At 49.9% G+C, this 22,194-nt stretch overlaps 1 protein-coding gene and 1 pseudogene across 3 annotated transcripts in view; one reads left to right on the top strand and one right to left on the bottom strand.

The window, feature by feature from the left end:
- The window catches only part of LOC144152866 (histone lysine demethylase PHF8-like), a 47,418-nt gene extending 39,483 nt beyond the window's left edge, over positions 1 to 7,935 (bottom strand). Inside the window, exons 1-5 of one of the 3 annotated variants that reach the window (XM_077684381.1) lie at positions 7,692 to 7,935; positions 5,565 to 5,650; positions 4,987 to 5,045; positions 4,797 to 4,855; positions 3,596 to 3,756 (exon numbers count right to left, since the gene is read on the bottom strand). In XM_077684381.1, the coding sequence (XP_077540507.1) occupies positions 3,596 to 3,756; positions 4,797 to 4,855; positions 4,987 to 5,045; positions 5,565 to 5,650; positions 7,692 to 7,810 (484 nt within the window). In that variant the 5' untranslated portion in view covers positions 7,811 to 7,935. Of the gene's footprint in view, positions 1 to 3,595; positions 3,757 to 4,796; positions 4,856 to 4,986; positions 5,046 to 5,564; positions 5,651 to 6,262; positions 6,485 to 7,691 lie in introns of those variants that run through there. The other 2 variants (XM_077684380.1, XM_077684379.1) reach the window with 2 other exon arrangements.
- Positions 7,936 to 16,204: 8,269 nt separating this feature from the next.
- LOC144152371 (protein GVQW3-like) lies at positions 16,205 to 18,332 on the top strand (annotated as a pseudogene).
- Positions 18,333 to 22,194: the final 3,862 nt, after the last annotated feature.

Consider the following 22,194-nt stretch of genomic DNA (forward strand, 5'->3'; position numbering starts at 1 on the left):
GTATTTCTACAAGGTTAAATTGTATATGTATTTCTAAACATTATTTTGAAAATTTTAAAGACATGCCACCCGCCGTCGCTGGGTTGCTCTCAGTGTGGCTAACTGAGCCTCCATGCCCAGAATCAACGGCAGCGTTCAGTAAACAGACCCAGTTAAGGAGCTTTGACTATTCTGCCCGAGTCAGGGGCGTTTGTTCTGCCAAAACATTGGATTTCAGTTTCCAAACATGCCAACGGCAGCTTAAAAAAAAAAAAAAAAAATGTCGCGCCCAGGGAGAATCAAACCTCCCACCTTCACAATGTGAAGCCAGATTCTACCTATCGCCTATCCCAACAAATGGCGCATTCATGCAAAATAGACCGTTGCATCAAAAAAACACATAAACGAACAGGAAAGCCTGCGATTCAGCTGGGGACAAGTTTTTAAATATTGTTTTTCATTTCGCATACAGACAAAAGTATGTTTGTGCGCTATTCTGTGTCATGGTTGCCAGCATTATTTTTGGGAGGGACACATACAGCTCGTAGATCTAAAAATTTCGATTTAAGAAGTTCTAGGGCGGTGTCAGCAAAACCGTTTCTCGTCAAGGTGTTTTAAGTGATGCCCTTTCATTTGGGTAGAATATATACTCGACAAAAATTGGTTGTCTGTCCCTTAAGAAGCTTGAGAAGCGAAAGCTGCCAAACAAGTGAAGCAAGTGGTTTGCGATGGGTACATTTAAGTGAGATTGATGCAACCGGGACTCTTTGTCGCTTACGCAATTCATTCAGATAGCCAGCTTGCCAGCATAAGCAAGCGTGTGTAAGCGTGTGTGCGTGCTGCTCTTTCGGTATACGGTACTTGAGCTATGTAAGCCCGCTTCACATGCTGATGGTGCTGCCCAGTTTTCAGCTCCAGAAAAGTTTACAAATCAGTACATGCCCTCAAAACTGCGGCACTGACAAAATTCACTTCGGGACTATACAAAGTTGGAAGGTATTTCCACGGTTGGTCCGAGTTCGACAGTCAAAGCATCTGCTTGCGTTTACTAACAAATTAAGCGTGGCCATTTTTTTACAAATACAGTATTTTTATGACACAGGGAAGACATTACCTTGTCTCAAAACATTTCAAAATGTAAAGTATCTACAGGGCAGAGAATAAAGCATTTATAATAACCAGAAGCAGTAAAGATCTCCAGGCTGAAATTTCCGCCATTTTCTTGTTTCTGGACTTAAGCCTAATAGGCACATAAGAATTACATTATCACGATCAAATTCCAATGAACAAAGCTGCATAAACTGAGTAGAAAATGTGAAAGGTGTTGCATAAAAAACAGAATACTTTATTGTGAAATAATACCATGGCTTTCGTGGTACCATACCATGACTACACTTAATTATTAAACCTTCTTATTTTTTCTCTTCAAAGATATTTCAAGATCGCACTCTTTGCTACACGAAGCCACGATTTTTCATAAAACACCGAAAAGGATTGAATGCAAAATTGGCATGGTTTTGTCCTTGATGAAAGCTATTTTTCGTCATATGAAAAGTGTGCCACTAAAGACTACAGTGTCTCCACACCTACTATCTATTAGGTTGTGAGACAACGGTTAAATGTCAGGTAAAAGTGAAATGTCGGCTAAAAGTTGTAACAATGACAGCGCCACAAATCGGCCCAGAACGCCTTCACCTGTACAGCCACAAGATTTAATTTCAACCCTTATGGGTTTATACTTACAGCCCTCGTTTCTGGATTGCACGAATGCTGTAACTCGGAAGGGTAAGAATAAAGTGGCATTTTGAATATAGGTACCCGCAAAGAAACTAGGCATTTAGCACCGTCTCTTAAAGGAGCCATGAATAGAAAATACAACTTCGTTTAATTTGAAAGAACTAAGATTCAGTATCTCACTCAGCTGCATTACAGCCACAAAAAGATGTTTTTTTAACGAAAAAAAAAAAAGCAAGAAGTATTTAAAAACTTTCAAATTTTGCGCCACAATGACGTGTTATGAGCAAGAATGACGTCATACGGGCTAACAATAAAACATAATTTTCAGTGCGTTAACTGCGTTTTAGCATTCAAGTGATGCGGTCAAATGGAACTAGAGGCCCCATTACAGACGTGCAGTCATGTGTCGTCGCGACAGGTCAGTTAGGCGGCCGCCAATCGCACAAACAAGGTTCCGCGACGTCATAGAAAAGTTGCGGGCAATTGGCTAGGGGGTCGCGACTGCTTCACACGTTTTCTTTAATATCTCCGTTATTTGTTCGAAGATTGCGATGATATTGGTATCATTGTTATCGGGACTAAGCAGTCTTTCTAATAAGCCCAACTTGTATTTTGTCTTCATGGCTCCTTTAAGACTTCGGATATTACTTTCACACAGGAAGAACTAACGTTTAGCCTCATTGATACCTCTTAACGAGCAAATAACTTCGACTTGGGAATTTTGCACTAAAACGCGAAATCGAGCAGTGGAATATTACATGGTCCCATTTTTCCAAGTTTTCACTGCCAAGTTTAATGTTATAAATCTGAGTGGTTGCAGCACCCTCGCGGGTTGGTCCAAGAACATTGTGCTGGCCCTTAATGCAATACTGACTGCCGATAGGGTTTCTATAAAGCATCACTAGCACTTGGGAACCGTTACCGCTCCCAAGAGCACAAAGATCAGCACAGTTTTTGCAAGAAATGGCCATAAAAAATGCTAGATAGATAGATAGAACTTTATTCGAGCCCTTGAGGTCACCGTTGAGGCGGCCTCCGAAGGGGTGGTCCCTTATTCACAGGGCCCATAAACGGCCAACACCTCCAGGCCCCGGGCCACTAGGGGCCGCGTGGGTCGTTGCGGTGGGGCTGGACCGTAGGATCTCATATCGCTCTTTGGGGGAAGGGGGTAGGGGGGTGGTGGTTGGGAATGGGATTTGTGGGATGGGGGCTTTGAGTGACGTACACTCTGCGATGACGTGTCGCAAGGTGCCTTTTTCTTGGCGACAGAAGGGGCATGTGTCTTCATATTGTTGTGGGAACATGGTGTGTAGTAATTTTGGGTGGGCCAGCGACTCCGCTTGAATTCTTTTTTAAACTGCTTCACCACAAGACCGCATGAATGGTAACTGTTTTATTTTTTACCAAGTTGCTGTTATTTAAGGCACATCATTTTCTTTTTTTCCAAAACGGCATTTAACCATGAAAAGCGCATGCTCGATATTTTTCCCGGTTATTTTCCTTTTTTTTGAGATAGTAGATATTTTCAATAAAAATTATTAGTGTTGGTAAAGATTTCTTTCCCCACCTGTTACTTGTAGTTACTTGTTACTTGTTACTTGAGGACCACTGACTTCATGTGGTGAAAAAAGTGTGAAGCAGAATTAACGCACAGATAGAGCTGCAGCCCGTAGCCTGTTAAGATTTTTTTTAAAACATGACTTTTTGAGAAAACAGCACCTTTGACAAAACGGCTGAAAAGACTAAACCGATTTCACTCACTCCCTCATGTTCGCTCAACGAGATTTCAGTGTACACCATTTGACCTCAATAATCAAGTTCTACTTCAACCTGGCGCTACAGAAAACAGACTGTACAGAAAATAGAATATGTAACTCACCAATAAAGTCCATGACGTCGCTGACGGTGAGGTCCTCTGGCGGCATGACAAGCCCAAGGCCATCCTTCTTGATCACCAGTACCGGGTTGATGAAGCCACTGTGCAGCAGGTACTGCAGGTTGAACTGCTCCCCGTTCAGTCGCGTCACTATGCTGTCCGCACTGCAAATGGTTGCAATGTCAGCCCGTCAGCACCTTTTTGGCTGCGCGTCGGGAAACACACACCAACCTCCCTGATAAAACGTTTCAATATCTGCATCGCATTGTGAAAGTGACTTATCAACTGAAATTGCAGAAAAAATCCCGCCCAGTTGAATCTTGCCTGACTGAAAACAAATCTCAAATAATTTGCATTGTGAAATATGAAATTTTTGTTCAAATTATGAGGGTTTAATGCCCCAAAGCTACACCTGTGCTATGAGGCGCGCTGTAGTGGAAGCCTCCGGATTAATTTTGACCGCCTAGGGATCTTTACCGCATGCTGAAATCTTGATGCACAGGCGTTTTCGCTTTTTACCTCCATTTGAGAAGCAGCAACTGCAGCTGGAATCGAACCTGCATTCTTGGGCTCAACAGCACAACTTGGCTTTAGCCAGTGAGCCACTGCGGCGGCTAGCATCATGAAATACCGATAATCACACTATAGTCAATTCTTGTCGACCAAGGGTCGACAAGAATTGACTATAGTTGGCTCAATTACAGTCGACCCTTGGCAGGAACACTGAAATATTGTTGAATCAAATCGAAAATCGATTTGCCACAGTTGACTTACTTGAGCTTCATAGCATAATGGAATCAACAAATTTTACAGTTATTTGCAAAATCCAATTAACGAAAGTTGAAGTAGCAAGGATCAAACTGTGGCAAAAAAAAACAATACAAATTGCGCAGGCTGTTCGTTTTACATAAAATTTGTAATTAATTCAGTTCTAATCAAGACGCCACACAAAACATGGTCATACTAAAAGGCAAATTTGGTCAAATTTATATCACTGGCCCTGGGTTGATTTTGTGACAGAGATAATATAAACCGTTTTGTTACTGTTGAATCTTTTTTCGAGCAAACAGGAAAAAAAAACATGCGGAATGCGGCAGCAAATCGAGAGTTTCAGCAACGCATTCCTTTGGTGAGGTTCTAGGCATAGCAGTAAGTAACTTTAAAAAATTATTAATAATAAGAAAGAAGACACAACAGAACTTACTTCTCAAAATGTCTTGACTTCAGCTCCTTCATGAAAACGTAAGTTCCAGTTTGGACAGGCTGCAAAATAACGAATGAAGAGTTTGATGGTGCCTATGCTGAAGAATACGACACGGCAATGGCATGCAACTTATCTAGTTTGAACGAGCTAATACCAGAATGGTATATGCGTACAGAAATATAAAACTGACCTTGTCACTGGCATCAGGGTCTGAGTAATCGTGTCGGTGCCAGTTCGTCCTCTGCTTCCCTGTAATTGCATGTCGTATAAATTTAAAAATTTCCCGAACCACACTTGTGCAGCAAAATACAAAACATTACGAGCTTACAAGAAAAAAAAAGAAAGAAATAGCAAAGCGGTATTTTACACATTACGAACTCACGAGAAAAAAAAAAGAGCAAAGGGGTTATTTGACATCAGAGAGGTTAAGGTTAAGTCACCAGTCTATACTTTTACGAATAAACGTGCATGTTCAAATACCTATTAGCTAAAAAAAAATTATCTTGACCAGAACACTTTCATTACGTAGACAGCCACGTACTTGCAATGCATACTACAAGTGGCCGCTAAATGCAGCTCCAGATTTAAGTCATCAGTGCTTTATTTCTGTCTTTTTATCCCCGGAGCATGCTAAATCAGTGTTCCTTCTTTAACTGCCAATCAAGGAAAAAAAATACATCTGGTAAAATCCATTTTGCACTCTTTCGAAACACTCAAAGCCAACAGAACCACGGAGTTCACACGTTCGGAGATTCAAGCGTCACTTACAGACGGATGGCCCGAACGAAAGCTGGCATTGAGGGCAATGGTACTTGATGATGTCGCAAGCATCGTGCTCTTTGACGTCCACGCAACTGAAACCAAGAGAGATCGCGGGGTTGTCATTCTGCACTTCCCATGTACAACCGCGACAGCTAGCCGGCGAGCGTTCCATTTTGACAGAATCGCAAGCGCGCCTCCTCAAGAACGTGGTCGATACGTCAAGTGCTCACTGGAAGCACACGAGCCGCACGTTCCATTTTTCCTTCCTCTCCTAAGAACCACTGCATCTAGCGTGCTTGCCTGACTGATGTTTACAAAAGTGTTCGGCCCTTAAAATAGAGGATCCGCGGAGCATGCGCGAGTGCGATCATTGACGCGTGTAGATTTGCTGTGTGATGAGGAAAAAAAAAAATCTGGGAACGCACAGAACCAGCTGACTGGTAGCATGCGGAGTGACAGACGAAACACGAATGACAGCGGATGCGATCTAAGTTCACGCGGTTGTAGGGGGCTTGTATGTCGTGGCAGTTACTAGTTTAAGGACTACGCGAGCTGGATAACGAGCTGTTAATTACGGAGAGGCGAATGCATCCAAGCAGATAGAATGCATCGCTCGAATGTCCTGGCTACGAGGCATTTACGGTGAACGGCGGGAGCAACTGGCGAAAGAATGACTGGGCCAGGACCAAGACGAAACGGCTTACTTTCCGTGAAACCAGTCTTTGCAAACATCACACTGTATCATAAACAGGTTCGGGTCGTACGGCTGGCCACAAACACAATACACATCTACTGACGCCATCTTAGGTCCTACGGCAACCCAAAACAACACACACATGGTTGGGAGCTGCCATTAACGGAGCGTTGTTCGACCAGTGAAGTGCCTCTTAGCTACGCACGCGATGAAAAAGTGGATTGCAGCTGTCGTTCTGCTCTTTTTATTGCTTTTGTGCGCGACGACTTTGCTGACTTTATCAGCGATGCAGTCCCGCAGGGTGCAACAAACGCCGAAGGCGCTGAAGAGCCGAAAACGGAATAGGGTTGCGAGACCTGCTACCAGAGCGCGCCACGTACGCGAATCGAGGCATGTAGGCATGGTATGTAGGCAGCAGGAATAAACGCTGGGTTGATGCGCTGTGACATCGCCGCGAAAATAGAATTTCTTGGGGTACTCCAGGTAAAAGTTTTGACTACGTGACTCTACAATCATTTGAGCTGTGTATGACATCTACATTCACTGGCGAATAATATCATTTGACATTGCTTGAGCAAGAGCTTGAGCGTGAGCTCAGTACGCATGGAGCGCTATGTATGGGTGTATGACGGCAGCTTTTATCGCCGCTGGCCAATCCCCTGAACGGGTCTGTTAGAAGGAGTGAGTTGTCGCAGCCAATAGGTAAGCTCCTGACGGCAGCTGTCTTCGTCACTGGCCAGTCCACCTACTTATCAACATCGAAGGAGGAGTCGCGCGCCAAAGTTTGATTGCTAAAAACTGACTTGGTTTCGTTTCACGGAGGTGCAAGGATGCTTTCCTCTCATCGACACGCATATTAGCCTGGAACGAAACCGACAAACGCACGCAACACAAAGCAAACATTTCAGCGGGGCTTGTGGCGCCTTTTATCCGTTGGGCGCCGCCGGTCCCAACTAAAAAAAAAAGTTTCAGACCGGCAGAATGCGGCGGGTATAATTTTTAATTTGGCTGGTGCTTTAAGAAATACTTTTTTAAAATAAAACCTCTAAGCGGAGCTGTGCGGCCATTTTGTAGGCCGGGCTATGATGATCTCCTGTCTCCAGAGTCAAAGCATCCCAATGCTGCCTGATGTCAAGCTGTTTCTAGGTCATGACCCCACACCTGCTCTCGGGCTCTCAGCGGTCAGAAACTAAAACTGATGCCACGAATGGTCCTATAGTTTATATAAGCTGCGGGCGCCGGCTGACGACGTTCGACCTCAAAGCGTGACGATGTATGCCTAAAACCAGTCAGTAGCGCGCGACCGCGTTCGTTCGCAGCCACAGGCGTTCGACAATCAGCCAATGGAGACGTTATTCCTTTTGGAATGGAGCGGTATTCCTTTTTTTTTTAACAAAGCTATTATCTTAGTTCGCGATATTCACTCCAAACAGCCTCACCTCACAAATACTGTATAACAGGATGGACACGAAATCAGCGCGCCTGACGAGTCACAGTCAGGCATGTAGACGCTCGTCGTTCGATTTCTCCAACGGGGAACGCATGAAGCATTTTCCATCGTCTGGAGAGTTGAAGCAGCAGAGGGCGCAGCATAGAAGTACTACCTCCGGGCACGCTTCTGTAGTTGAAACGCTGTAAAGCGCACTGTCTGATATGCGGTCGGAACGTCAGTCGTTCGTAGCCTTAAAACAAGCTCGGACTCCTAGGACTAGTTCAACGACTGAAAACGTATAAACAAAATGGCGAGCCCTCGAACCATCCCAGTGTAAAGAAAGGTCACGTGATGCAAAGTGACCAATGATCATGGCGGCGGAGCGTATATATAATAATAGAAAAAAATAGGGCCGACACTCTAGACCTTATTAAGTGACACTATAGGTACCATGGGCTAATAATTTGCTTTTAATTCGGAGAGACACTTGAGGCTTCTTTATTCTTTAAAACTTGCTGTGAGAAGTCATACATCGCACTTCCACAACAGGCAACCCCGGTTATGTCCTTGCCATCGACATGCGTAAACCTTTTGATCGCTTAAGCCAAGTTGCAATCCTCACAGAATCGGCACAAGCACTTCCAAGCCAGCGAGCCCAAAACTGTATCCGGCCCTTGACAACCACCCCATACGCCTAGAGCCACGCACCCGGTATAGACCCCAGGGACCTACCACCTAGACAGGGGCGTGCCTCAAGGCCAGGGATTTATACACCCCCCCCCCCCCCCCTTTCCCAACAACCCACCCCCAGTAGATTTCGACAACCCCCAAAAAAGATTCCACAACCACGCCAACATCCCCACACCACCCCCCTAGGAAGACTTCGATACCGCCACAAAATCGCAATTCTGGATAAACCCCTGCTCAAGGCTCTATCCGATTCCCTGTACCTGCGCTTTCCAATTTGGCAATGGCTCGCGTTGCGCGGCAACTAGATAAGGATTCTGCCGCACGACTCGCGATCTATGCAGATGATCTTAGGGTATGGACCGAAGCTGCATACTGCGGGTCAACTGAAGGCATGATAACTGAGTTGCAGGCAACAGCACACAGCTCACGTCGAACCTTCTGGCGTTATGGCTAGACTTGGCTCCTGAAAAAAAAAACAGTTCTTGGTGATGCATGGGTGCACATACATGACTCCTGATACGCACCACACCATTTATGTATCTCACACACCCATTAGGTTCATGTGCGGCAATATCAGATAGCTGGGTATCTCTTTGGCCAGTCATAACAGCGCACAGTGCTGGATGAAGCAACTTCGAGGCACCTGGAAGATAATGCTTCGTATAATTTCTAGAAGGTCGAATAAGTAGGGATGGGGGGGGGGGGGAGGGAGCAACAAGCGGCTTGCATTACCCTAGCACGACGAGCAGTGGCATTAGGCTGCTTTCTTTACGGCACCTATGTCTATACACCATTTTCCATAAGCAGCCGGGAAAGGAGGAAAATACTCTCAAACCAGTTCTCTCGGCGGCCGACCAGTGTTGCCTGTGCGCGCTGGGCTGTTAACATCGCTCGGCGCGGTATGCTCCGCTGCGTATACAGGGGGTATTTCGCACCGCGTGCTTAGTTTTTGCGGAACTTTCAACTGTTTTAGCCAATGCTGCGATGCCGTTCAAGGCGCAAACGTCACTTGGTCAGCACTGCGCGGTGGTGGGTTATTGAACAACCAGAGAAAGCGAGAAACAGTCGCTGACAGCACGCATGTGCACGACACTGCCTGGAGAAAATGCAGTGCGGTTGCGGCGTGTTTTTGCTGCATCGCTTCCCAACACACACCGAGTTGAGATATTGGTGGATGCCGCTGATAAATCGCAACGACTTTGTACCAACAATCAACTCCAGGGTTTGTTGGGTGCACTTGGACGGCAAGCAGACGGAGCAATTATCACACGCAAAGCTGCGAGAGGGAACGGAACCCCCTGAAATGTTAGAAGCAACTTTATCCTTTACCATACAGCATTGATTGATTGGTTGATTGATTCATTATGGTGTTTAACGCCCCGACGCTTCTGGGTGATGAGGCGCGCCGTAGTGGAGGGCTCCGGGTTAATTTTGACCACCTGAGGATCTTTCACGAGCGCCGATACAAAACAACATTACAATAACTTCTGGTTCCTTGTAGTCAATTTAAAATACCATATATTGTTTGGTCATTACAGCCGATTGGCATTAAACAATACCTTTTCATCTAATCTAACCTTTAAAATCACGACGTTTTGTTTACTTTTTTTCAGGCCAACGCATTACACTGCCAAACGATATGAAAGGATAACTTTCTCCTTCGCACACTGCTGGTCGATAGCAGGATAAGCAGGCAGCCCAATGTGGAAACGAAGCTCGAGATACGCGTGAACGCTGCATTTGGAAAATAGCTCAACCTGTTCACAACGCGGTCAAAGGAAAAGCTTCTAATCCTTTTGCGTTGTCACGGAATCTAACTACAATTACAAAACAGTTACTGCTGGTCGCGTAAAGCATTTGTGGTGCAAGCAGCGGTTTCACAAAGGTGGGCTCCGAGCGACAGGCCACATGCGCTGCGCAGAGTTAGGTCAATCATAATCACGATCATGATCAACCAGAATTAACTCGCCCGAACGTCGACCCTTCTGCTCAACCTTCGAATAGTAATTTGTCTGGTTGTGCAGTCGCGTTATTTTTCCGCCCAGGTAATTTCGTTTCGTCAGTAACCGTCATAAGTCTAGTTAAGTAAGATTATATTACATTGCAATGTCAACAGCGTAGCAATCGCCTCGTCGAAAGTCCATCGCGAGCACGGATCACCGTGACCCACATATGCTGTGCGCGCTTCGCATTCGACGTCCGCGCTTCCGTAAACATGACTAATAGGTGAACATAAAGAGCACGGTGGCATTGAAAACACGTGTATTTACTCCCCGATATCGATTTCTATGTCAGTCGGTGCCATACCGGTACGTTTGCATCGCGGAACTCCGGAGCACCACCGGCACCACCAGTACACTGCTACTGCTGCTCGCAACAGCCGGGAGCGGCATTTTCCGCTTTGGCAGCAAATGAAGACCTAAAATCCGTCCGCAGATGATGAAAACAAAACAGAACACACACACACAAGAACTGCAACCGCTAACTTAACGCCAAACATACGGTTCACTTGGTAACGCACGGGTACCGAGCAGACGCACGGAAAGAACGGAGCATTAACAGCCCAGCGCGGAAGTTTCGGCGGTCGCTTCATAGACGGCGCTAGCGTCCGGTCAGAAAAAGCAAATGGCGGCGCCCATCTCTAGCAAGGAAAATGGTGTATACCTTGTGAAGCAGTCACACGAAGCAATTGGCAGTACTGCATAGGGCTACAATCCGAACAATAACCGGGCTACTGCCGCGATACACCCGTGTCGACGCCCTCGAGAAGGCGACAGCTGCTCTCCAACACGAGCAACGCGCAGCAGAGCCAGGGAGCGGCGCACGCTGCATGGGATACTGAAACTATGTTGCCACCATACCGCCTCCCCTCCTGGGAGAGAAATAAACGCGTAATTGGTGAGACACCGGGTTCAGGAGAGTGTGGCCTCAGCCCAGATGGCCGAAGCGACCTGTAGCGCCCGTTGCGTCAGGGTCCATTGGTCCACGAGGGAAGAACTACCCAAGGCCTGCTCCCAGTGGGTGGGGTTGGGAAGGGGGGTAAGGGTCCGCGGTGCACTCGCACAAGGAGTAGTATAGCGTGTCGAGGTTGCGGAATCTCGGACACTCTGCGGAAAGGAAGATGTGCAGGTGGGAGTGCTGTAGTTGCGTGCGATGTGGCAAGGAGTGGGTTTGTAGAGTGACATCCGGCGGCTTCGGCGATAACATGGTGGTGGCTTCGGCCGCGAACTGGTGTGGGTAGTATTTTAGTTCACTGTAGTGTGGGGAGCTCGAGCGACCCTTTCCAAGCGATTCTTTCCAAACACTTGCCAATCGCTTCAGGGAGTGTATAGAAGGCGTGGTGTATAAGATTGAGCTCTCGTGTGGCAGCAATCTAGCTGCACACTGTGCAAAGTGCCAGCAATGCCAGCTATCCCCACCAGCATTTGATAGCACCGTCATCGTGAAGCGGTATCGTGAGCAGTGCACGAGGGAGATTGTGGGATATATGTGGGGTACCTCGGAGGCCCAGCCAGTCCTGGCGTAAGCCACCACGCTAGCTCCCGGCGTGTCAACCACGCGGGCTCCCATGGCTACGGCAGCCCAGCGAGGTTCGCCGATACGAGAACACAGTAGACAGTAGTGCCGAAGCACAGCCGTTTATTTGGGGAATCCCAAAGCATGCGAGCACAGGGCTCGACGGCGTTCACGAATCACGCCGTCCGGGTCGTGACCGCGAACGGGAGGCAGGCACTCACGGCGCGCGACAAACAAAGCTCCCACCTGAGACACAAGTATCCATCACCGCCGCGTTCCGCCGATCTCGCCCCGACCGGGTCTCCGACGAGACTCCCCTTCTCCCGTGCGCGCACGCTCGCGCCGCCCGCGCGCCTATCCCCGCACACATCGGTGGCGCCATCTCTCGGGGGACGCCGACGAACCAGCGGAGCGCCGGACCGGTTCCAGCGCACAAGCGTCTCTCCCGAAGCGCGCGCTGGCTCGGGATCGCAGGTCGCGGTTCTCCACGATTCCCACACTCCTCCCCCCTAAAACTGGACGCCACTTGAGCTCGAGTGACGCCACGGTGCACCACACTCGTCACGTCTCAAGTCAGCAAAACAGCCACCGAACGCCACTCCACACCAAAGTTCGCCACACGATGCCGCCGTCGCGATGCTCGCCTCACAAACCCGCAAACACATTGCAATGGTTCCAAGTCTCTCGCGGTTGGGCAGCACAGCAGGTTGGCAGGCCCGGGGGTAGCTGCAGCCGCAGCCGACGAACGCCGGGGTCGCGCCATGATGCGACCCCCACTCCCAGCTCGAGGCGGCAACAGGAACGGCCGCGCCCACTGCGGCTGCCTGAAGGCTCGCGCCGCTCGCGTAGGCGCCAGATACCGCCGCCTCCTGGGTTCCGTGGCCGCTTCGGCCGCAGGTCCTCCCGAACGGTTGGCTGCCGCCCGGCAGGCCGGAGCAGCAACTGGAGTAGCAGCTCCACGAACCGCGCTCGGCCCCGCCGGTGGTTCAGCAGGCCATCCTCGCTGTCCGTGGCAGTGGTGACTGGCGTGGCTCCCGGTGGTATCCGTATGCTGCAGGTCTCGCTCTCACCGTCCAGTTTAAACGATTCCCGAACTTGAAGTGGGGAGCAGCGGGACTCCGCAATCTCCTGTGACTGGCCGGAAACCTTATCGACGATCTCGCCAAATAGGGTAACAAAGATGCCCGAGGGGACTCCCCCTTGCACGTTCGCTTGCTCGCGGAATCACGAGTCCGGCAACTGTGCTCCAGCCGCCACCCCCGCCTGGAGGCAGCTCGCCTGACTATTACGGGTTGTCGGCATCGAAACGCCCGTCCGAGCTATTTCGGCCTGGTGCGTTGGTCGGCAAAGCAGCGTCAGCATCAAGCAGGCGGGCTCCTGCAACTCACTCGCAGCAATACAAGCTGCCGTAGAGCCAGCGCCAACCGCAATACCAGCGGCTTACGGGCGCATATCACCGGTATAGGTCGCCTGAGAGTCCGTCTCTTACTAAGACTGGCGATCTCTCGCGACCAACGAGCCCGCTGCCGAGCCGCGCGAAGCTCGTACTGCCTAAACGCAATCTCGAGCGGAGTCTTCACGGCATCGAGACGCACGCACTCCGGAAGCGCGGAGACAACGGTCCCATTGCTCCCGCTTCCCCCCGCAGCGAGAGGAGACTGATTCTTCAGCGATCCCCCTCGCTCTTTGTCAGGCGTCAAATCGGCTAACACTCCGCCTCGGACTCAAAGCGCAGTAGCGGCGGGCTCATTGTGCGGCTTGAGAACTCCCAAACACCGCACAGTCAGTAGTATTAACTCTATGCACCGCACCCTCGCTCGGTAGTGTCCGCCGCGCCTGCGGGAAACTTCAACCGGCGCCGCCGGCGCGGCTGCGCGGGGACGGCGCTACGAGGAAGGCGACCCGCCGCCATGTTGGAACAAGGCCTACGCACCTCCCGTCTCGCAAGCGGGCCGCGACTGCGGTGCTCGGAGGTATCCTACTGACTCACCGCCTGGTGCGGGTAGGAAGGTTTACACATTTGCCGTCACGGCTGTATCGGGCCTCACAACTGTCTGCCTGCAACCGACTGGCGCGAGGCGTTTCGTCCGAAGTCTTCCAGACAAAGGGTAGCGGGCTACGACTGCAGCAACGCAATTCGCGGAGAGCTAGCAACCTCGAATTCGTCCGAATACGAGACCCACGTTCGGGCGCCATGTGGGATATACGTGGGGTACCTCGGAGGCCCAGCCAGTCCTGGCGTAAGCCACCACGCTAGCTCCCGGCGTGTCAACCACGCGGGCTCCCATGGCTACGGCAGCCCAGCGAGGTTCGCCGATACGAGAACACAGTAGACAGTAGTGCCGAAGCACAGCCGTTTATTTGGGGAATCCCAAAGCATGCGAGCACAGGGCTCGACGGCGTTCACGAATCACGCCGTCCGGGTCGTGACCGCGAACGGGAGGCAGGCACTCACGGCGCGCGACAAACAAAGCTCCCACCTGAGACACAAGTATCCATCACCGCCGCGTTCCGCCGATCTCGCCCCGACCGGGTCTCCGACGAGACTCCCCTTCTCCCGTGCGCGCACGCTCGCGCCGCCCGCGCGCCTATCCCCGCACACATCGGTGGCGCCATCTCTCGGGGGACGCCGACGAATCAGCGGAGCGCCGGACCGGTTCCAGCGCACAAGCGTCTCTCCCGAAGCGCGCGCTGGCTCGGGATCGCAGGTCGCGGTTCTCCACGATTCCCACAAGATACACGAGGCTTTCGTTATCCACACAATGGGAGATCGGTGTGTGAGCACACCCTCTATCGAGTTGTACGACAGGGAAATAAAATACCTAGGATCATGATCGACGCATTGCACGTGGCTGCTTTCATTTCCACAATTAACTTCCATTTTGTGTGTTTGTGTTATGGATTTCCTTTTCTCTTCCTTGTTTTTGATTCTAGTATATATTCGTTGTTCTTAAATAAAACTCAGTTGGCAGTTCAGCGCGGTGTTTGTCTTTACTCCCTGTCGTATCGTTTTTTTTTTGTTTTTTTTGGCGCTGTTTTTTCTAAGTAGCCGCTCAAGGCTCACACGAAGTTGCTTGTGCGGTAAAGGAGCTTTTATATAATGCGGGTGAAAACGGTACTATGAAACATCATCCGCGCCGCTAGTGAGAGCGCCCATGCAATATCTGCCGGAGCGGCAAGCCTAAACACCTCTGGCGGAGCCAGCCGGCTGTCTCGAGCGCTTTGAAACTGCCGCCATGAGGCAAGGCTCCTCCCACTGCCGCGCGCGACGCTCGTCATTTTTTGAGCGAGGCAGAAGCTGCCGCGCTCGAGGTATCGTCGACGCGGACGTAAAAAAATCGCACTCGCAACGCCGATGCGCACGAATCGCGTGCAAAAACGCCGCGGGAACTTTGCGGCACATACGAATAAATGCCAGAGGCGGAGATAGCTGCGCGTCGTCTGCTACGATTCCTCCCACTTCGCCGCTCTCAGCGAAAGTACACAATCTAGCAACAGCACGGTGCTGCAACAAAACGTATTCGTAAGTCCATGCTTCAGGCTCATTACACGATACATTACAAAACATTTAAAAATTTTCGGGCGCACCTGCATGCGTGCCTCGATAACTCAGTTTGAATACTTTTCCAGAGCGCCATGGCTGCAGCATAGAGTTTCTTAGTATATTGACTCTATGGGCTGCAGTGCTTTCGTACAAGAGCGCGCGTGGCGAAGTGGGAGGAAGCGTAGCAGACGGCGCGCAGCTATCCCCGCCTCTGGCACTGATTGCGCATGTGCCGCAAGATTCCCGCGGCGTCCGTCGTGGCGCTCCGCCGATAACAACCACGCACTCCGCGTTACCTCACCGCGCCTGTTGTATGCCTTGGGACTGTTCTAAATTGCAAACATATACGAGGTCCATTAGATTGATTGATTGTAGGTTTTAACGCGCCGACGCAACGCAGGCGATGAGGCGCGCCGTATAGGGCTCCGGATTAATTTTGACCACCTGGATATCTTTAACGTGCGCCGAAATCTCGTACACACGGGCGTTTTTGCTTTTCGCCTCCATAAGAAAAGCGGCCGCCGCGGCCGGAAATCGAACCCGCGACCTCGTGCTCAGCAGCGCACCGCGGCGGGTACGAGGTCCGTTTAAAAAGTATCCGACTTTTTTTTTTTTTTTTTTTTTGCGAACACCTGACGGATATGAAACAAGCGCGCTTGCATGACCCGACCTTGTTTTTCCTGCCTGCCGATAGCGTCAGTCGCTGGGACGCAGCGTTTGAGTGAGGTAGTGCGCAGTGCTCTCGTCGCTTTTTTTTTATTGCAAGGAAAATGACGGAGCGACTGAAGCAGCGCTACTGCTTGAAATTTTGCCAGAAACTGGGCGACAGCCAAGTGGACACCATTTGGATGATTCGGACGGCTTTCGCTGACGATGCTATGAGCAGCACACAGATTAAGGAGTGGTACAACCGGTTTAAAGGGACCCTGCAACACTCTTTGTGCAGTGCAAGTAAACCTGCGCGATTACACTGCCAGGAATACCTGAGCCAAATATCACGTGCACGTGAAGAGGTTAGCGCACAAATTGCGGTGAAAGACGCTGAAAAACCAACCGCGCTCTCTTCAACTCTCCTCATTATGCACCCCTAGCATGGCCTAAACGACGTCATTTTGGCCATGGCTGTCCTATCGACCGCCGCTGGTTTACTTCTCGGCTTATTTCTCATTTTCTGTGACGACCCGCCGTCGTCGGCGCTGTGTACCAACCTCTTCTATGCGTGAACCCGTACGCATACTTTTGCTGTTTCTTTTGTGTTTTGTGTGCACGTGGAGTTTGAGTGATGGGCTCAATACTCTCCTTTCAACGAGACCACTCGACAACAAACGTTTATTACTTCGAAAATGCACTACCATCCTGAGTGCGCGCTTGCGAGCAGGCAGCCATGCCTGCTTTTTTGTTGCACCAGACCGGAAATAGGCTCCTCCACGTTGCGGAGAACAGGAGAAAACTCCCCGGCATGTGATATAACGAAGGCCGCCGAAGAGAACGCCACGGGCCGCGGAAGAGAGCGCGCAGCTTTCGTCGCGTTGTCCGCGGACGACTTGAGAGGGATGCGAGATTTCTCATCGTGCGTAGTTTCGGTAATAGTGAACGGATTTTCATAATTGTTGAGGGAGGAGATTGCTGAGACAATAGACTTTATTCCAAAATACATTCCGAGTAGTCGATGGTAAGTGTTGCAGGGTCCCTTTAAAGACGGCCGCACATCGGTGGAGAGCGAGCCACGCTCCGGTTGGCCATCAACATGCCCAAATGATCAAGTCATTGCCGAAGTGAACCCTGTGGTCATGAGGGACCGTCGTGTGACTGTCCGAGAAATTGCGGAAGAGGTGGGCATCAGCATTTTTTCTGCATATTCCATTATGACCAAAGATTTGGCCATGCATGAAGAGAGTTACGACGAAACTCGTGCCGAAGCTGCTCAGGGTGAAGCAAAAGCTACTTCGTGTTGAAGTCTTACAGGACATGCTGGATTCCGCAAACAGTGACGCCGACCTAATGAGCACCATAATCACTGGTGACGAGTCTTGGGTGTACGGGTACGACCCGGAAACCAAATCCCAGTCTTCACACTGGAAGCATCCCACGTCACCAAGACAAAAGAAGGCCCGCCAAGTGCGCAGCAACGTCAAAGTGATGCTGACTGCTTTCTTTGAATCCCGCAATGTGGTACACCACGAGTACGCACATGGTCAAACAAAGAGTACCGGAGGGCTGTCCTCCGTCGTTTACGTGATGCTGTGCGGCGCACGAGACAGGAGTTGCGGTCAACAGGAAATTGGCGCATCCATCACGACAATGCTCGCGCACATTCCTCGCACTTGATTAAGGCTTTTTTTGGCGAAAAACCAGACTCCTATAGACTCCCTAATGCGATATTTGGGCGCAGCAGCAGTGCGCTGAAGCAGCACTCACTCGTGGGTTCTCTTGACGGCAGCGATGATGAGCCTCTGCTTCAGCGGCGCGAAGTGAGTCTCAGAAAGGGACCGCGAACTATAGTCACGCGCTCGCCCCCCTCACGTGTTTCGCCAAGCGTCGCGCCGTCGGGCGCCTCGTGCGGGCACAGCATACTCCCCCTCCCTTCCCCCGCCGGACACTTTCGGAAAGCGCTGGCTCGCGCCGCCACGGCGAACCACCCTCCCCTCCCAATTTCTCCTCCTTTGCTTTCTTGCATCATTCCCTCTTTACTTCACTCGTCGGTCTTGCCATCGTTCACTCTGTTACGCCGACAACGCGGATCAGCCCAGAGACGGCCGCCAAAGGGCTGCGCCCTAAAAATTGTCAGCCATTTTCCTCTATGAACGTGATTGACCAGGAAAGCTGTGTCGCATCACATTTTAGATTTTTTTCCCCTTCTGACCACAGCGTCGCCGCCGTCTCGACGCCGCCTCTTGAGCTCGGCTACAGTGAACTAGCCTCGGCGTCTCGATTCGCGGGCCTGCAATTTCTCCCGCGCCGCCTGGCCCGTGCGACGTTGACATTTGCGCTCGGCGTCGCGGCCCCGTTCTGCTTCTTGGGCTACCGAATCGGCACGGGCGCGCTCTCCTCGTACCGCGCGCAGAGTATTCTCATTCCCTTTGTGTCTCGCCAAATACGTCACAAACACGTGACCATGACACGCTTCGCCGCGAGAAGCCAACGCCACCTAGCTGTATAGGTGGCGTTGAAGAAACCCCGTCTTTCCCTTTCCCTCTTCGAGTCAACTTTCTCGCGAATGCTCGGTAACTGTCAAGGTATTGTAGATGTTTTTAAATGAATGAATGAATGAATGAATTTAATACAGAAAAAAAGGCTTTTTTTTTTAAGAAGCCTTGCACCCGGACAGCTGCGCTGGCTCGCGGCTATCTGGACTAAGAAAACCACCCACTTTTATGCTTAATAAACGTTTTCCAATCCAAAATAAAAAATCCCGGGCCATCTCCACTAACGTGTAACGTGGGGAGGGGCGAAGCATGCAGTGTATAAATGTAATCTTGGCGCCTTGCCGTTTTTGCCCACGGGGATGAAACCGTTGGGGAGCGGAGGTATACAGCTTTGCTGTAGAAGTCTCTTTTCTTTGAAGCCCGAAGCGTTCTAGTGCGAGGCGTTTGAAAACGAGTGTCCCAGTGTGTTCTTTTAGTACGCATTTTTCCCACGGACATGAAATGTTCTAGCGCGAGGCTTTGGAAAACGAGTGTCCCGGTGTTTTATTACTGTGACTACATGATACTACGACGACATGAGACGCCGACAGACCAAGCCCCTAGGGGGCTTCGCCCCTAAAATAGCCTTGTTGGTAGGGGGTGAAAACTGATCGGGAAAGGCGTCACAAATCAGCTGTAATAAAATGTAAACACGTGATGTTCAAGTGTCCTCATCACAGTGTCTCCCGAGGTCCCATTGGCGCCAGACACACTTTGGCTTCCCCTGTCCAGGCAGGGAGTGCCCGACATAGTTTCTGGAGGCACAATATGATTGGTAAAAAAATCACACTTTAATTGGCCGTAATAAAGTGACGCTATCGTAACGCCGAGTTTCATTTACTTGTCATAGCAAGTTATTTCACTTTGAAGTTTTAAACAACCGAGATTTTTGTCTCTGCTGTCAATAAGTGTGTTACTTACTTGCCATTAATAATTCGCCTCGCAGTTGGTAACAATCAGAAATTCCGGTCTTCTGTCAAAAACGTACGTGCTACTACGGGAAAGAGAGAGATGAGACAAAGTTTTTTTGTTATTATTTTTTATTTATTATTTGTTGTACCCTCAGGGTAAAAATACATTGTAGAGGGGAGGGGCAATAAAAATCAAGAAACAAACTATACAAGCACAAAAATACTACGAAAAGAACATTAGTGCAGAACATCAAATTCGTATGGGCTATTTTGACTATAGATCACAACTCAGTGCGCAGTTAACACGTAAACAAAAAAAAAATAGTAGTGGTAGGCAAATAGAATCATCTATACTTCACATACCAACGCAAACACTTTCTAAGTAACGAGAAATCAAACCAGTGGCTGGGATTTCCACCGACAGCGGATAAAAAGAAAAAAAAAAGAAAGAAAAAGGTACGGAGGCCTTTATTTGACAGCCCATGAACACACAAGAACAAGAAGCGGTACATCCAACAATCTTTAGCGTTATCGTGCATACTAGGCAAAAAAGAACAAAATTACTTTGGCAATTCCAGTTTACAGATAAATTTGAACAGAGCCCGCGCATGCTCATACAACAACAAGCAAAAACAGCAGCGCAGAAGGAGACGTAAATCACATTTGGTCCCTTATTTGAGGAGTCCATGCGCCGTCTTGGCTCGACTGGCCCTCTCGACCGGCAGACGTTGATCTTGGAAAGGGAGCTGCACGCCGGTATCTCCAACGGCTCAGGGGCTGGGAATCGAAATGGGTGGCAGGTCTCGGTTGTCGGCGCTCTCCCATATAATGTGCTTGAGAGTGCCGTTACTACGGGACGGTCGAGTATGGTTGCAGAAAAAGGCTGTAACTCCTGTTTAATTGGAACCATTATAAAAAAAATTCTTTTATTCGACTGTTCAGACAATCACATAACGCCCCCGCATGAACCGGAGAACATTGTGCATCCACACAAAAGATGACAACCTGCCATGAGAGAGAGAGAGAGAGAGAGAGAGAGAGAGAGAGAGAGAGAGAGAGAGAGAGAGAGAGAGAGAGAGAGAGAGAGAGAGAGAGAGAGATTTTAAATACATGCATGAAGGCCTGCTAGTGCTCACATTCCAGAGGACCTCTGGTGACGTCTTCAAGCCGCTGACTGATGTCCGCCGCCAGTTGCCTTTGTTCTTCGGGGGTGCGTGTTGCGGCCAGCCATCCTTTTTGGGGTGACCACCTGACTATTCAGCGGCCGGAATTGTTCCGAACTCTATCGCGCCAATTCGGCCATCGCACATGTGCACGCACACGGTGAAGGGATGGGGTACCAAGCGCTCCGCTCGAAATTCTCACCAACATTAATAACTTTGAGGTGAAAAGTGACGGTCCGCCGTGGTTTTGACACACCGGGCTAGCCAGGAGTTCGGCGAGCAGTGGCGTGTCTGTCCCCTCTTATCCTACACAGAAATCACGCAGCACTACCGCCTGCAGTGAACAATGTACCCTCCTCCACACGAAAACCTCACAAAAGAACAAGAACACCACCTTCGAGGCATCCAAACCAACACCTTTCCCCACCCAACTAGAGACCACATTCTGGCCCCCACCCTCTACTCCTCGGAATGCCGCCTCCGTGAGGCTCCGGGCACGCTTTACCATATTGTGTGGGGCTGCGTTAAGAACCCCAACCTACCTCCCCTGCCCATCCCCTCCTCTGAGCACTGGGAGAGAGCGCTGTCCAGCCAGGTGGTGTTGGTCCAGCTCGGACCCTGACGACCAGCTTTGGCTGGTGAAGAGGGCTCAAGAAGCCGGACGGTCTCAAGGGGTCCTGGAATAAGGACTCTTCTCCAAGGCGAACTGCTCCATAGGGACGTTTATTCCTCCTCCTTATTTCTCCCCACTAATAAATGAGCTTAATTAAGAATTTTCCGAGTCTTCAATTTTTGAGAGTAAAATTGCTTATGATTGTCATTGTACTTTCAGTTGGCAACAGAACGTTCATTAGATGGGTGCGTTTAGCTTACAGGGTTATAATGCCGAAATTTTGTTCCGTGTTTCCTCATCTATTGATTTCAAATCCCTACTCGCCGCGGAAGTGCACCGCTCATTCGGCTCAGTTCGAGGTCGCGGGATCGATTCGAAGCCACATAGGCTCTAATGGAAGCGCAGTACGAAAGCGCTCGAGATAGCGGCGTAAACCGAGGTGGTTATACATTTAAGCCGTAGACATCCATGACGGCATGTCTCATAAATTAATTCAGATGTACTTTTTGAACCTGTGATTCCCCTGCATTTTGTTTCGGGCGGCAGCATCTCTCAAGTTTGTCGTAAGTATGTCAGAACAGGCCGTTCTCCTCTTTGTTTCAGCTACGGTGAAGGAAATAAATGGTTCTAGCCGTGACGTCGAGAAGTTACACGTAGTTGGGCTTATATAAGACCACAGAACAGCGCTGCAAATTCGTTTGTTCGTTGGTTAACTCTATAGCTCTGGTTTTTTCCTTACCTAGGTGTTGTTCGTTCGTTCGTTCGTTCGTTCGTTCGTTCGTTCGTCCGTCCATCCGTCCGTCCGTCCGTCCGTCCGTTTGTCCGTTCGTCCGTTCGTCCGTTCGTCCGTCCGTTCGTTCGAGTTTACATCTGTGCGCCTTTACCACA

The sequence above is a fragment of the Haemaphysalis longicornis genome, unplaced genomic scaffold (assembly GCF_048455015.1).
Source record: "Haemaphysalis longicornis isolate Haplotype H1 unplaced genomic scaffold, Haemaphysalis longicornis Haplotype H1 scaffold_9, whole genome shotgun sequence".
Taxonomy (NCBI): Eukaryota; Metazoa; Arthropoda; class Arachnida; order Ixodida; family Ixodidae; genus Haemaphysalis; species Haemaphysalis longicornis.